Source organism: Podarcis melisellensis (genome assembly GCF_964234715.1).
Source record: "Podarcis melisellensis genome assembly, chromosome: 6".
Classification (NCBI taxonomy): Eukaryota; Metazoa; Chordata; class Lepidosauria; order Squamata; family Lacertidae; genus Podarcis; species Podarcis melisellensis.
The window spans coordinates 60,014,799-60,029,794 of NC_138538.1; the positions used below are offsets into that span (position 1 = coordinate 60,014,799).

The 14,996-nt window shown below is 42.4% G+C and overlaps 1 protein-coding gene and 1 long non-coding RNA gene across 8 annotated transcripts in view; one reads left to right on the forward strand and one right to left on the reverse strand.

The window, feature by feature from the left end:
- Positions 1-284: 284 nt before the first annotated feature.
- Positions 285-11,260, forward strand: LOC309372378. Of its 2 annotated transcripts, XR_014169479.1 has the most exons (4): positions 285-570; positions 6,924-6,996; positions 7,160-7,303; positions 9,180-11,260. It is a non-coding gene; the product is annotated as an uncharacterized lncRNA (long non-coding RNA). The 2 variants fall into 2 exon arrangements; XR_014169480.1 differs by lacking the exons at positions 285-570; positions 9,180-11,260 and adding an exon at positions 3,580-3,699 and having other exon boundaries at positions 7,160-7,796.
- KANK4 (KN motif and ankyrin repeat domains 4) overlaps positions 11,012-14,996 on the reverse strand; it is a 67,317-nt gene continuing 63,332 nt past the window's right edge. For all 6 annotated transcript variants that reach the window (XM_081915700.1, XM_081915702.1, XM_081915698.1 and 3 more), the window contains one exon: positions 11,012-13,554. In XM_081915700.1, coding sequence (XP_081771826.1) covers positions 13,453-13,554 — 102 coding nt within the window. In that variant the 3' untranslated portion in view covers positions 11,012-13,452. The remainder of the gene's footprint in view (positions 13,555-14,996) is intronic.

The following is a 14,996-nucleotide window of genomic DNA, read 5'->3' on the forward strand; positions in this document are numbered from 1 at the left end:
TAAAGTGTCAATAACACTTTAGTTTAGTAACCAAATTGCTCATCTACTGTACATGACACTATTTGTGGAGATTGGATGTTCTTTTTCAGGATTATGAACTATGAAGATTAAGAACCCCTGGCCTACCTGGCAGCAAGTCCAACGTCCAAAGGTCCGGAAACACAGTCCAGGGTCAATCCAAGTAGCCAAGTCTGAAGCACAGCAGTCAGGATACAGCCCAGAGTTAAACCCAAAGCACAGTCCCAAGCCAATGTCTATCAACAGGGGCAGCAGAGCAAACACAGCACCTCAGCTCTGCTTCCCTCTTTGTATGCTGATTGCAGCATCTGTGTTTGATGAGGCTTGTGACCTTCACCTGTTCTGAGTCTACTCAAGCTGAGGAATCACATAGCGAGCCACACCTGGCCAGCTAGGCTGCCCCAGCCTCCTAGACAGTCTTTTCTCCTGCTCCATATGCTTCAGAGTCTGCCTTGTTTTTGGAGACAGGGGCCCCTCTGACTCTGGTGATGGGTCTTGCTGCTCTGGTTCTTGTGCATTGACTTCCAGCCCCTCACCATCGTCTGTCACCCTGTGAGTACTTCCTTCCCAAACCATCTGGAATAGCTCAGTCAGTAGAGCATAAGACTCTTAATCTCAGGCTTGTGGGTTCAAGTCCCATGTAGGGCAAAAGATTCCTGCATTGTAGGGCGTTGGACTAGAGGATCCTCATGCTCCCTTTCAATTCTACAATTCTATGATTTTCCTATCCTCTGCTTGTCCCAGTCCTGGCTACACCCCTCCCCAAAAAACAGCTACAGGGGATGGGATTTTGTTGTGAAAATTCTGTGTCAGTATTCACAACAGCACAATTCAGAAATAGCTAAGTGAATAGGTCCAAATGGTTTCAATGGATCTCAGTCTCATCTGATTTTTTCTCAATTGTCCTCATAGAGTATATCAGCCAACCTTGGGTGGTGCAGTGTCTCTACATTATATACGTAATGCTTGGGAACAATCAACTCATAACTCCTCAATGTGGTTAGGCTACTTCCGCAATAGTTATTGTTTTGCTCCGAATCAGTTTGTTAATGAAAAGGGGGGACCCTTTGGTAATGTGTTTTAGCTGCATGATGTGTTGTCAAAGTACATGTTCAGTTTTCACTTTTGAGGACTCCCCCTTCCCTCTTGCACAGTGGACAGCTTTATTCTTCTTCAACAATTTAGATGATGATGTCAGCTGCAGACTTAGATTTTTTAAAAACAAAACCCTGCTGACTAAATATATTTCTGCACTGTAAGCCAATAAACATTGATTTCTGCAGATGGGAGAAGCCAAGAGATATTAAATGATAACATTTTGTTCGTGATTCTGTGATAGAACCTGGAGAGATTTATAATTATTACCTCTCTGTCTCACTATTATCTTATTTAAGACCCCAGTGCGTGGTGTGGTTGCCAGGCAGTATCCACCATCCTGAGATATTTTCATCATTGCTATTGACCTCTTTAGATCTTGAAAAACATCAATAACCTCCTTTTTCCTGGATGGCGTCATGATCTTGGCATGTACCCTGACTTTGGTATGCACCTTATATTATATACATTCAGGTGCCGATTAGAGGCAGTCGTTGCTCCACTTTTTATTATAAGACGAGGCTTGCTTCCACATGCATGAAAATTATTTGATGTGTAAGTTCAGGAAGAGAACCCATAGCACAGTGCCAGAGCAAAGTACTTGGTTTCTTGCCAAGGTTCAATCCTTGGTGAGGATGGCAGGATCTGTCAATTTCGGTTCTCTCAGTTTCTCAATCTTAAATTCAGTTTTCCACATTTCTACTTCAGTTTCCAAAGCGTTTTGATAAAAAAAAAATCCTCAGCATTTTAGTGCTAATTTCTCCTGATAAACACATTTTTGAATGCAGTTTTGACTAATGTGCACATTTTTGCAAGCATCGTCTCCTAATGTATTGCATTGTTGTATGTTATTATCACCAATGTAAAAAAAAATTATGCACATGCATCCCTAGTACAATATATGCATTCCTGTAAACACCGTTTGGCTGCAAAACTGCATCAGAAAATTTGGATAAGTACAAATTTCAAAGGTTGGCTGTGCAAGTTTGACAGTTTTGGCTTTAAATGCAAACTGAATGGAATTATTCCCCCTTCGCTAGTATGTAGCTGAGCCACAGGATGGAAGACCTTGACGACCTGCTTAAAGGAAGTGGAGGCCTGGGGTGGGCAATCATTTTTTTCTCTTCTGTCAAGAGCCATGCATCCTTGGTGGTAATCTATCAGAGACTGCCTGTTAGTGGTGGGTGGAGCCAGACTTGAAAGTGGGTGTGTCCTCTCTCCCCCCCCTCTGTACCCAGCAAAATGCCAAGGGAGGGTCACTCTTGCTGAGGGTCTGAACTGATTCTTTGTAGAGGATTTTTGAAATTAGCCCAAGTCATATGAAATTAGGCTGAGGGCCACAACATGCCTACCTCTAGTGTAAGCCTTGCTGTGATGGATGAACCTATGGTATGCCTCAAGATAAGGGAGCTTTGTATGTCCATGTGATGTCATGTCACCTGGTCACTAAGCGCTTGATGTATGAATTGACTCCAGTTGAAGACACCGTGTTTGTGGTGATGTGATGTGATGCACAGGACCTGCTTGCGGTAGTATAGCTTTAGGAGGTTCACACACAGACACATGCCATCTGCCACTTGATATGGAAAGTGGAAAGAAGTTCACTTTATAATCTAGAATATCTGTGTGTTTTCTGTCTTTTTGTGGATGCCAAGACTCTCATTTATGTGATATGTCCCTACAAAAAGAGCTGGTTAAATTGTGAACTGAAGTAGAAAAAAATCCACCAGATGCTGTATCGTCCTATTCTGTCAATGGGCCTTGACGCACAAAGCCACTGGCAAGGATTGCGGCTTGAGCATTGTAGTTGCTTAGGTGGTGCTAGAAAGTTGTTTCTCCTCCCCTGTCATTTTTGCTGTTATTTCCTGAGTGGAAAGAATGCTGTTATGCTTTAAAATACACTGGGAAGAGAAGGGGCCAGTTTCTGTTGTTTATTTTTAAGTCAGAGGCCCTGCCATTCTTGCCTTTTCCGTGGAGTCTAAGACTCAGGGAGACCGCACAGTAAGCCGTGGATTGGACGTTTGCATTCTTGGCATATCTTTGAGTTTATATCATGACAGCTTGCTGGAGGAGAGCTCTTCCATTTCAGTCTGCCCCCAACCACCCTGCTTGCTTTTAAGGAGGGCGTCTGGTGCTTCCACCCCTAACCCCTTTCAGCAAAGCAGATAGGAGGACCTTCTGGACAATGTGGCTGAAATGTGTTCTGTTGATCTCAGGGCTGTTTCACATGAGACATTTTGTGCTCAGTTTTAGGATATCCAAGAATGCATACATGTTGTGTCAGCTATGAAGTGTGCATGTATAAATGAAAGGTTTTCTTTTCAAAATATTGGCAAGTGATAAGCTGCTTGTGGTGATTTTGAAGCGAAGTAGAGCAGCCCATAGCTATGACCTTGGCTGCCTACACACCATACACCCCATCCTGCAAGAATACTGGCAAATGTAGTTTCCCCCCTCACTGAGTTACAGTTCCCATCACCCTTGACAAACTACTTTCCCCATTGCAGTGGTAACTTGGGTTACCTACACTTCAGGTTACATATGCTTCAGGTTACAGGCTCCACTAACCCAGAAGAAGTACCTCAGGTTAAGCAAATTTACCTCAGGATGAGAACAGAAATCGTGCAGCGTCAGCGGGAGGCCCCATTAGCTAAAGTGGTACCTCAGGTTAAGAACAGTTTCAGCTTAAGAACGGACCTCCAGAACGAATTAAGTTCTTAACCCGGGGTACCTCTGTATTCTTTTGTGGGAGGGGGCAGTAAATATTCTTTAAATTTATGGTGTACACATCCTTATCAAAATGGATACGTATAACTTTCCTTCCTAAATGGAAAAGAAACACGCAAGACAGTACACTATCTCTCTGTGTAGTGTGTGTGTGTGTACAAACAACACACACACCATACAATTTTAAAGTCTAAGAAAAATTAATTACCAGACCATTGCAGATGATGAGAGGTACATTTTATTACCTTCTTTCTGTGCTTTTTCCAATAAACACTCCCATCCACAAAAGGAGGTATTGACAGGCTTTGGGTGAAGGAGCAGGGCTTTTTTTCAGCCGGAACTCAGTCCCGGCACCTCTCAGGCAGGTGCCATTGCCATTATAAGAGAACAAGGGAGCCATTCTTGGTGAGTTCCAGCACCTCTTTTTTCTAGAAAAATAGCACTGTGCAGGAGTACAAAGAGTATTTAGAAAAGCACCTTGAGGGAGGCATACATCCCCTCTCATGAAAGCAGACCAAGGGGCCCAGTTGCCACAAAATGCTGATTGGCTGTTGGAGGTAGAGGGGTGTGTTGTGTGTGTGTGTGTGCTGGGGGAGAGATGCAAAATCACAATGGGGGGGCAGGGGCGCCGACTTATAAAAAATATTGAGGGGGCGGGGGCCCATACCGACTTATAAAAAATATTGGGGGGGCCCAAGACCTCCAAACCACTGCTGGGGGAACGAAAGGGGCGAGCCCCGGGCTGCCCCGACCTTAAGTGAACCTGTGAGGGCCCGCCCTTTGCGGCAGCTGATTGGCTGCCGCCGTGGGCAGTGAATATTAATGAGCTAGGGGGAATCCCCGCTTCTCGCGGGGCTGACGCCAGCCGCGCGAGATTGTTGATGGGTCGAGAGCCCGCAACCCCAACCCCTCTCTAGATCGGGAGTGGCTTTGTTTTAACTCATTACTGAATGTATTTTAAAAAGTAACTATCCTCAAACAAGGAAAATAAAAAATAATTTTCTTAAATTATTGGGGGGGGTGGAGCCCCCCCAAACGAATTTTTGAGGGGGCTCGGGCCCCCTCAGGCCCCATGGAGTCGGCGCCTATGTGGGGGGGGGGATGGGACAGAGTACTTGGGAAAAGGGCAAGTTCCAGTTAACAAGCCGTAACAGGAACACTTCACAGTGCAACATTTTGTTGCAAGTACTACTTGTTTTGCGACCAGTGCAGCGCCAGAGATCTGCACATAAACAGAACTGAATGTTCCTATTTCAGTACTTACTATACAGATGTGCATCTGGGTGGATATAATATATATCCATTGCTTTGAATGGAAGGCTCTGTCAGCATCCTGTTTAAATGTGCCTACCTACTATCTACATTCTTGTGCAACTAGTCACCTATTTGTCTCCGTACATGTTTCTGTTATTGGATCAAGGTATTTGCTCTCTGTCACAGTTACGATTCTGTAACATTTAGATTTCATAGAATGGTAGAATTCCGAGGGTCATCTGGTCCAATCTCAACTAAGAGCATCCATGACAGAGGGCCACCCAACCTTTGCTTGAAAACCTCTATGGAAGGAGAGTCCACCACCTCCCAAGGACTCTCTCCCACTATCAAACAGCTCTGTCAGAAAGTTATTCCTGACGTCTAGTTGAAACCTCCTTTCTTGTAACTTGAATCCATTGGTTCGAATCCTACTCTCCGGAACAGGAGAAGACAAGCTTGCTCCATCTTTCATGTGACAACCCTTTAGATATTTGTAGCATGGAACAGATGTATAAATTAATGTGCAATTGTGACAGTGTGACTATTATTAATCCATGGTACGTAATGTTGTTGCTGAGCCATTTGAACTGGTGAAAGCTATGTAGTGAGCAAGTCATCATAAAGATACATTTAAAACTGATAAATTACCTCTGCTCCTCACTGCACAGAGAAGTTAATCTACAGGACTGATGGGCCTATAAATAACCTTCAATGAGCTCCTTCCCATTCAGTGTCTAAATTGTTGTTGCCATACAGCACAGTATTAAACTATATTTCTTTAGCAATCAACAGCCTTCTTTCTGAACTTGCCAAACTTGAGTGTTTACACTGTCTTAAGACAATAACTGGGATTTTAAGACAGTTCTTTTCAAACATTAAATCAAACTAAGTAAATGATGTGTAGAAAAATACTTTAGGTTAGCACTTCTGTAGACAACAAAAGGCTAAATAGTATCTCTGAAGTGCAAATAAAATCTGCAAATGTAAGATCAATATAAAGAATTCTAGCATCTCCAATTGACATCCGCAGAGTTCCCTTGTTCTCTTGGAATGGCACTGGCGCCCACCTGAGAGGTGCCAGAACTGAGATCCTGTGAGTTGCCCCTGAAAAAGCCCTGGTTACAATATTAGGTTGGGCGACAATATTAGGCTTACATAATGCAAAATTGAAGGAGGTCATTCAGATGTTGTTAATCATCATATTATAGACTGTATAATTTTATATGGATGCAAATGCTATAATCCTATTTGCTGCCCACAGGCATTTCAGAGTATAATAAATAACCAGGATGGCAAGAAGTATATTTTAAATGCTTTTATTAATTGCTTCCTGAAAATATCTGAAAACAAGCAAATGTTACATTTTTCACATGGGCACAACACGGAATTCACTTGTAATTTCAGGTTTTAGAACACTAAAGTAAAATTTGAAAGCTTGCATTAGATGTCCCTTAGCTTGTGAAATGCAAACATTAAGATATGATTTTAAAATTCTAGCACTCGAACAAGTACAGGCACATTCACAGAGGGGCCAGTAATGGATAACTTTCTATTGCAACATGAAGCTTGTTGTTTTTTACATTAAACATGTGTATAACCACAGGGTCTCGATGAGAGACTAGGTTTTAATGCTTTTGTTTTCGGGAATCAGTCCTGTAGGTGTTTTAAAAATAGAATTGTGCCTGGTGGGTACATTTTAGGTGCGTAGGCCTTTGCAGAATTAATATTTATTTAGAGATGGCAATCACACTATATTTAGCTATCATATATAGGGATGCAATCAGATGGATCCCTTATATTTAAATCTGAATTTATTTTTTTCCCTTTAGTGACTCCAGAGAAATTGCATCAGGAGTTCGCTATCAGCGGGTTTTGACAGAGGAATTTGGCTACTATTCACAAGTAAAGCATTTGTGGTTGTTGGACTGTAAACAGATTACCGTATATTCATCTGCAAGCAAGGAATTTATTTATCTGAATAAAGTGAACGATAGTGTATTTTGAATTGTCAGTCACTTTTACCAACAGCAAATTTGGCTTTCCTTTTTTTTTTTTACCATTCTAGGGAAAATGGAAGACATTGCTAGAACTTGAACTTCCATTCCTTGAATGGAGCAAGGCTTTTCTGCTTCCTCCTCCTATCTGCAGTGACCTTGGGCTCCCTGAAAATCTGCACTTGAGGGCTGGCAGGTGCATCTGGAACAGAATGGTAGGTTGCATAGGAGGGATTCAAAGCAGAGGGTGCAGGGAGATTACAAAAAACCTGGGGACCCATCCTTGCACGAACAGAAGCAACTTCCACTCATACATCTACATCTTTAGAATCGAGCCATTGGCCGCATTCATCCATCATAACCAGAACAAATAGATGTTGTTTTTCTAATTTCATGTTTCCAGTAAATAAGGGTGAACCAAAATGGACCAATGAACTGAATTTCTACCAGGATTTAACAGTCAGATATGCTGTGCAAATTCATAGACTCCTGATCAACCTGGAACCAGGTTGATGTTTCACTTTTGTGAAGTAAAGCCGCCATTGGTCCATCCAGTTGACTGGTGGCATCTGTCCAGGGTTTCCAGCAGGAGTGTCTCCTGGCCTTAGCTGGAGAGGGGAGGGAATAAATCTGGCACCTTCTGCTTTCAAAGCATGTGAGCTACTATTGAGCCGTGGCCTTTCCAAAAGTGGCATTTTCAGCACTTTTGTTTTTACATAGTGTCAGGGACTGCCGCTAGGTCCCAGCTCACAGAGGACCAACGCCCAGTGGATCTTATATACAAAAGTCTTTATTGAAGTTTAGTTTCCATTTCCAAGCTCTGGGCGCGCAGACCCCACGTCTTGACGCTAGATCGGCTAAGTCCCCTCTGACTCGCTGCTAAAGCCACACCACTTTAAGATTCTCGCTTTGCTCCACCTCCTACGCTGCTCCTTCCTACGCTGGGTCCTTCTGCCCTCAGGGGTTATCTCTTTCCTCGATTCCTCTGACGCTGACCCCCCCTGAGCTCCACCCTTCCTTCCGGCGGGCTTTAGGACCTGGCTCCCTGTCCGGACTCCCTGCTGTGCCGCTCGCCTGTACATTTGAACTTGGCGCGCGCGCCCAGCCGGTAACCTTCCTTCTGACCGTTTCCCCGCTTCCGGATGTGGGCGTGGCCAACCCTGCCTCCTCTCCTCCCGCCGGTGGCAAGAACACTGGTCCCGACTCCTGGGACTCCCCCTCCCCACTGCGCTCAGGTGGGGAAGCTGGTCCCGATTTCCAGCTGCTGCTCAGGGACTCCCCGCTGGCCCCTCCCTCCTGAGGTTTCTCCCCTGGAACCTCCCTCGCTCTGGCCATCGGTGCTCCCTTCTGTGAGTCCTCCGATTCGCTAGAGAGGCTTGAGTCACGACTCTGGTAACTGTCACTGCCTGCACCCGCTTCGTCCTCTTCCTCCTCACTCTCCATTTGCTCCCCCTCCTGTGTCTCTCCTTCTGAACCCCTGACACATAGCATACTTTTTCATTTATATAGTTTTATGAATTGTAGGTTTTAACCAACAAAGTTATGCTCAGAATGGATCCCAGTTAGTCATGCCCACTAATTTCAGTGGGTCTACTCAGAGTACAACTGAAGCTCGATAAAACCCTATGCCTTTAATCAGACTCCGAGTAGACCCATTCACAAATTTGCCATTTGTGAATTTGAGAGGATCTTTGATTCTCTCTCTCTAGTTTATTAATTATGAAATGGAGTATCACTTTAGCTGCCTCTCTGTCTCATTTCTTTTGCTTGACTGTGTTGGATCCTCATATGGTGTTTGTAGGCTATATCCAGCTTTGTGGGTCCCAGGTTTTGTGTGTGCCTCCTACAAGAAGCCCAGGCCTTGCTATTGATAATGGAATGTGAGGTGGAATGACCTCCTGTTGCTTTAATGATTACAACAGACTTGTGTGTCTGTGTGTGTTTTTCCTGGAGGACAGTAATGAAAGGAATGCTCAATCCGAGCCCTTAAAAAAAGGGCAAGGCATGAAGTCCTGTTTTCTTGAGGGTATTTGGGAGTTGTGCAACTGATGTCTTATGTGAAGAGTCCAATTTTTTGCCCCTGAGCAACAGAATAAACTGCAACTATTAGCTCCATACATGGTGCTGAAGCAAGTATTTTTTGTGGGATCACTTCCGACTAAAGGTGTGGAGGAAAGTGAAGAAAGAAGAGGTAAATAAGGGGTAGGGTGGTGCAGATGGAAAAGTCCATTCAGTTGTCAAGAGCATTTTAATTTTCTTTCAAGTTCTTTGTAGAGATTGTGTGACTAATGGAAGCCCGTTTTATTTTTAATGAGGGCTGTTTAATAAGAGTCTTAATTTTTTTAAAGCATCTCTTCACTCTGCTTTGGTCACCATTATTTTACCTCAGAATGCACCGCATATAAGTTTATTTCGACAGCTCAGCTGGATTCTCAAATTGATTTTGTGCTTGTTTCAGCCCTACAGAGCTGGACCATTAATTGATTACCTCTCAAAGCCCGTGACTCCTTTTATCAAACCTGGCATTACTTAACCATTTTATAAAGTTTCGCATCAATGCAATCAGGACAGACTTACACAGATTTAAAAAGAGGCTCTGTCAACTTGTTATATGACTAATTTTAATAGTAATGTACAACAAAGTTCACACAAGTCTCATTCTATTTTCCCTGGAAGGTTACTATAAAGGATAATGTCAGTTCATTTAAAGCATTGAAAGCCGGACGCAAAACAGTTTTTAAAAACCCCAAATTACTTTCAAGTTTTATTGCAGATGGGAGCTCCTTTGTCATGTGTGTGTGTGTGTGTGATCCACACTCAAACTGCTCAAATGTGATGTGTCTCACTTTGCAACATCCCCTCTCCATCCCATTGGTGCTAAAAATAAATTTCTGCCTATGTTCTTACAGAACCTGTGCCTTAACAAGTGCATGCATGCAGAATCGAACAAGTGTAGCTTTGTTGCATTTATGACTACCATGCCATGAGAGTTTATGTCATGACAGAGAAAAATAGAGACCCTATTGTGAAAGTATTCATTTTTAAAGGATCGGATAGAATTGCTAGGTACAGGTCAAATCCCAACATATGTAATACTGGTTGAGTTTGCAAGTAATGTCCTGCAATGAGAGTGAATGGTGGTAAGCCTTGGGGTTGCAAGTTTTCCCATCTCCCCTTTCACATGGCAGAGGAGCCGCCACTTAGACTTTTATCCTAACCATTGTTCGTTGTGATGTTCAAACCTGGGAAACTATGATTTGTCAAATTTCAGATCTGTTAATAAGGCAACCTATACAGGTTATGGATTTGTCGAAAATATAGTTTGAAAACAAGCCACTCTCTGAAAGTATAGCTTGATTCCGAATTGCTTTCACTAAACATAGTATTAAAAGCCTTTGCAGTTCTCTGGGTCTGAATGTCACAGGGAACAATGTTTACTTTAAAATAAGAAGTAGCTCCTCTTCTGGTATGTGAGAGATGAGGGACAAGCACACAAAGCCGAGGTTGTGATTGCTAAAACACATGCACATAATGGGAAACCACAATTTCCCATTATATCTGGACCCAGCCACTGAGTACCATAAATGGCTTTGTTATAGGGCCAAATTACTCATGATGCAAGAGATCAATTATCAGGACCACTGCATTTTGTTTAATCATTCAAAACAGCTAATTTGATCAGGGAAATAGTGCTGAGGGAAGCTCCTCGGTGCTGCCTTTTTCTCTTCAGAGAAGCCCTAATGCTTCCTGCACTTGCTATGACCACAACATGAGATTTTCTTTAGCTTTGCCCTAAAGAAATGTGTGCATGCACTGAGAGCTCTGTGACTTTCTTCTTTGCAGAAAATAACCCTATGCTTCATCCCACAGTTAACGTAACACACCTGATTTTCAAACGTAGTTCATCATGCAGCAAAGAAGACTGCTATTTTACAGTTCCATTTATTTGCTTAAAATGATAGGTCATTGAAAACATTGCTCATAGCAGAGACAGCCCAAATAGTTAAGCAAGAGTGACCTGACATGCACACACCCCAGTTTAACTAGTTTTCAGCATTTGCAGGATAAATTTGAGGCAGAGAAGCTAAGCAGATGCATATTACAGCAGTTTAATGAGGATGAACTTTAAATTATCACTTTGACAAAGCTGCTGTTCAAAAGAGGCTGCTCCACTGGAAATGAGGAACTGGTTGCACCGTTTCTGGATTATGGAAGGTATTTTTGTTATTCATTGTGGTTGAGCAATGGGAATTTGAGCGAGATCTTCCTATGTGTGCATTGTAGTGAGTTCTGGAAGGCTGCCAGAGCCCACAGAAGAACTCTGCCTACCCTGTGGGTGGAAGGTTACTCAATAAATGAAACAATATGGCAGATAAATTAGTACAACAGATTTCAATCTACCAAGTTTGGGATTTCCAGCATTTTAGCCTGATGAAACAGATGAGAACAGATGTTTGCCCAAAAGGCACCTTCCATATGAAGCCATAATCAGAAATAGCTCTACAGAACCTAATTATGAAAATATCTTAAACAATAATAATTCTCATGAGGAAGTTTATGATCAAGTCATTTTGTTCTACATACTTAGCTTGGTAAAAAAATGAAAAAGCACACTGTATCTTAATTGTGCCCAAACTTCCAGTGAGAAATATACTTCAAAGCTTTCTCTTGGCTGGTTAATTCAAATTCAATTTAAAAAACGTAAGAAAGCCATATATATGATAATTCCAAAGGGATAAAAAACAAGATGGTTGTGCTTTGTGAATATACAGGAAGTAATGTGTGTGTGTTTGGATCCAATACATTCAACTATTTCTGTAAATAATTAGCTATGACTTCTTGCATCAGAGCCATAGAAACCAAACACAACCAAGATATATATTGTACATAATCTAGCCAATCTATATTTGTAGCTGTATGCTGAGTAAATGTTGATTGCCGGTACTTATAGAAATCAATAGTAATAAATAGCACAGTACAACTTACAAGTTAACTGAGACGTGCGTTAAGATAGCTGGTTACAAACAACACTCATTATCTAAAGTTACTCCAAAAAAGTATTGCTTTACTGCTGTGCTTGTAGACAAACTGGAAACATCATGTGCTTTAAGAGATATATGCTGGACTTTCATTTGAAAAGCAGTATCTGTTTTCACAGCCCAACCCAAAGATGTGGTACCAATGGCAAATCAATGACTATAAACTATACTTTAACTCTGTGTCTTAGTTTCCTTTCTTCTCATGTCTAGTTTTAACCTATATGTGATGCTGTCGTGCTGTGTATTCTTCTTCTTTGTCTCAGAACATCTGCTATCCACAGTGGTGGGCGACAAGGAGAAACAGATAGGACGGCGATGCAAGGTCAAATACTGCATAAAATGAGACACTCCTGGAAAAGCATGGCATTATGGCAACAGCACGGTTGGATCCAAAGTTCTGTCGATGAAGTTCTGCTCATGCAATGGGGATCTCTCGAGTCTCAACTCTCAAGTTCTGCTGCGGTTGGATCCAAGCCCCTTTGACGAACACATCCAAACTAATGTCTCTTGTAATGACTGCTGAGGTCCTAAGAATTGGTACTAATTTGTGTCCTTGTACTGGGATCAGGCCCAAACCATAGCCGTAGCCCAACAGCAACCATCAGTGCTGCTGCACTCTTGATTTGTCCCTGATGTGATGCTCTGATACAGCAGGGAGAAAGGCTGGTACTTTCCTACAGAGCAGTCAATGGGCTGTACAGTAACAACAGGCTTAGAACAAAAATAAGTGATTTACTGGGCAGGAAGGAAGACTTCCTAGTGTTACCTTATTCACAAGGTACAGAGAATATATTTGAAGTTAATACAAGCTGACACAGCATCAGGCTATCAATAAATTTAAAGTATCTCAGAATTGCTCCATATTACTTGTACCTTCACTGAACCTGGGCAGCTTTGGTGTGGTGGTGATGTCATACCTGAAAGCACATTATCCTTTATGCCCTTGGTCTTCAAAAATGTAGAACTATGCCCAGGGCCAACCTAGTTGCTTCCCTGTAGTTATTCAAGCTTTGAGAAACAAAAAAAGATAAGCTCAAAGCTGAAGAAGAGACAAGACAACTTGACTTGTGGAAGTAATTACTATTAAGAAAAGGCAATGAAATAATCTAACCATTATTTGTGCCACTGGTCAGAGGTTAAGGCTATAAAAGCAGGTTTAAGGGAGTGACTCATTCATTAGAAATGTATGCAAATAGCTGACATAGTTCTGCCTTTCCGTAAGTAGAGAAATCAGCAGTTATCAGCTATGATCATGGGCATATAAATTGGTTACAGAGCTGGGTAAAATAATGAGTCTTTTGTTATCTGTTTCCCATTCCATCACTTTATGTATTCAGAGGCCGGCTGTGCTGTATGTGGCTCCGAAGGAACTCTGCAATTTCCGTGTGGGCAGATTTCAAAGCTATGGACAAAGCAGAATTACCAGCCTACATGAAGGAGAGAAAAAAAGGAGATTATTATGCCAGCACTCTACGTTTACACTTAACATATTTTTCTGTGTATTAGACGAAGTTTTTTGACTCAAAAATCATGTCAAAAAACTGGAGTTGTCTTATACATGGATAGTGGCATGGGGGGGTAAGCTGCAGGCTGCCAGTCATCTGGTTGGTGGGCGTGGAACTCCCCCCCCCCCCATGCATCAGTGGGAAGTGCGTGTTTCCCGCAATGGCGTGGAGGGGAAGCTGCCAGCCATCTCCCCTCATTTTCTTTAAATTTAGTCCCCCAAAATAGGGGGCGTCTTATACATGGGGGTGTTTTATACACAGAAAAATATGGTAAGTCTAAAGCTGTACATACTGTTAAATAAAGAAGAAAAGAAACCACCACCCACATTTATAACAACAGAGCACCTTCTCCAAAGGAGCAAGCACATTATTTTTTCTAAGCTATGCCTACACACTGCACAGGCTTATGCCCAGAGAGGTCACTTTGGTGCTGCTAATGCAGCAAAAACAATGTGGAAAGCAGCAATTAAGATTTATTGCTCTCTGCAGCCACAGCAGGCGCTGTGATTCTCCAGTGGTTTGACTTCACCTCTAGAGGTGCACTCCATTGTCTCCTGAGACAGATGGATGCCAACAATGGCAGACTTTGACATAAAGACTCCCAGCCCATTGGGTGAGATTTCGTAGCAATTACGAATCATCATCTTTCAATGGCAGCCTTCCGGATTAGGTATTTGAAGTATTGCAAACAATCACTTTTCACTTTATTGACCCCACTTTTTGGCAGACAGAACACAAGACAAGTCTCAGTTTGCAGAAAACAAAAACCAAATACGAAAACCCCCAGGTCTTCTAACAGTACAGCAGAGTGAATTGCTCATTAACAGAGCAGGTCCTTTATAATAGCAAATTAGCACTAAATTTTATGTGGAATCAACACGATGTTGATGGTCTCCAGTTGCATCTGTGTACATGCAGTTAAAAGCTTATTGTAAGTCACAGCCCTTCCTCAAGAGTTGTTTGGCTTGGAAATTCTGCTTAAATACCAGGCCGTAACACTGTGAGGCAAAGCTTGATGGGACACATCTGGATCCAATTAATTATAGCATTTTCTCTAGTTTCTGCCAGCATAAGTAAACCTTTCTTCCTGTGATGTAAACTAAACAATGGAAAGAGATAAACTGCTGCAGTTTAGTCTACCTGGGGTACTTTTCATATGATTTGAATTCATGCCACATTAGATCAACTCAGGATAAATTACCTAGAGATCAGCTTGGTAGGTTTTGACTGACACTTTCCAAGAAACTATTGGTCGGGTGAAGAACCTATGGCCAACTGGGCATGCTTGCTCAGGTCGATGGAAACTGCAGTCAACATCTGCAGGGACATAGGTTCCCCACCCCTGATCTAAACATTAAAAAGCC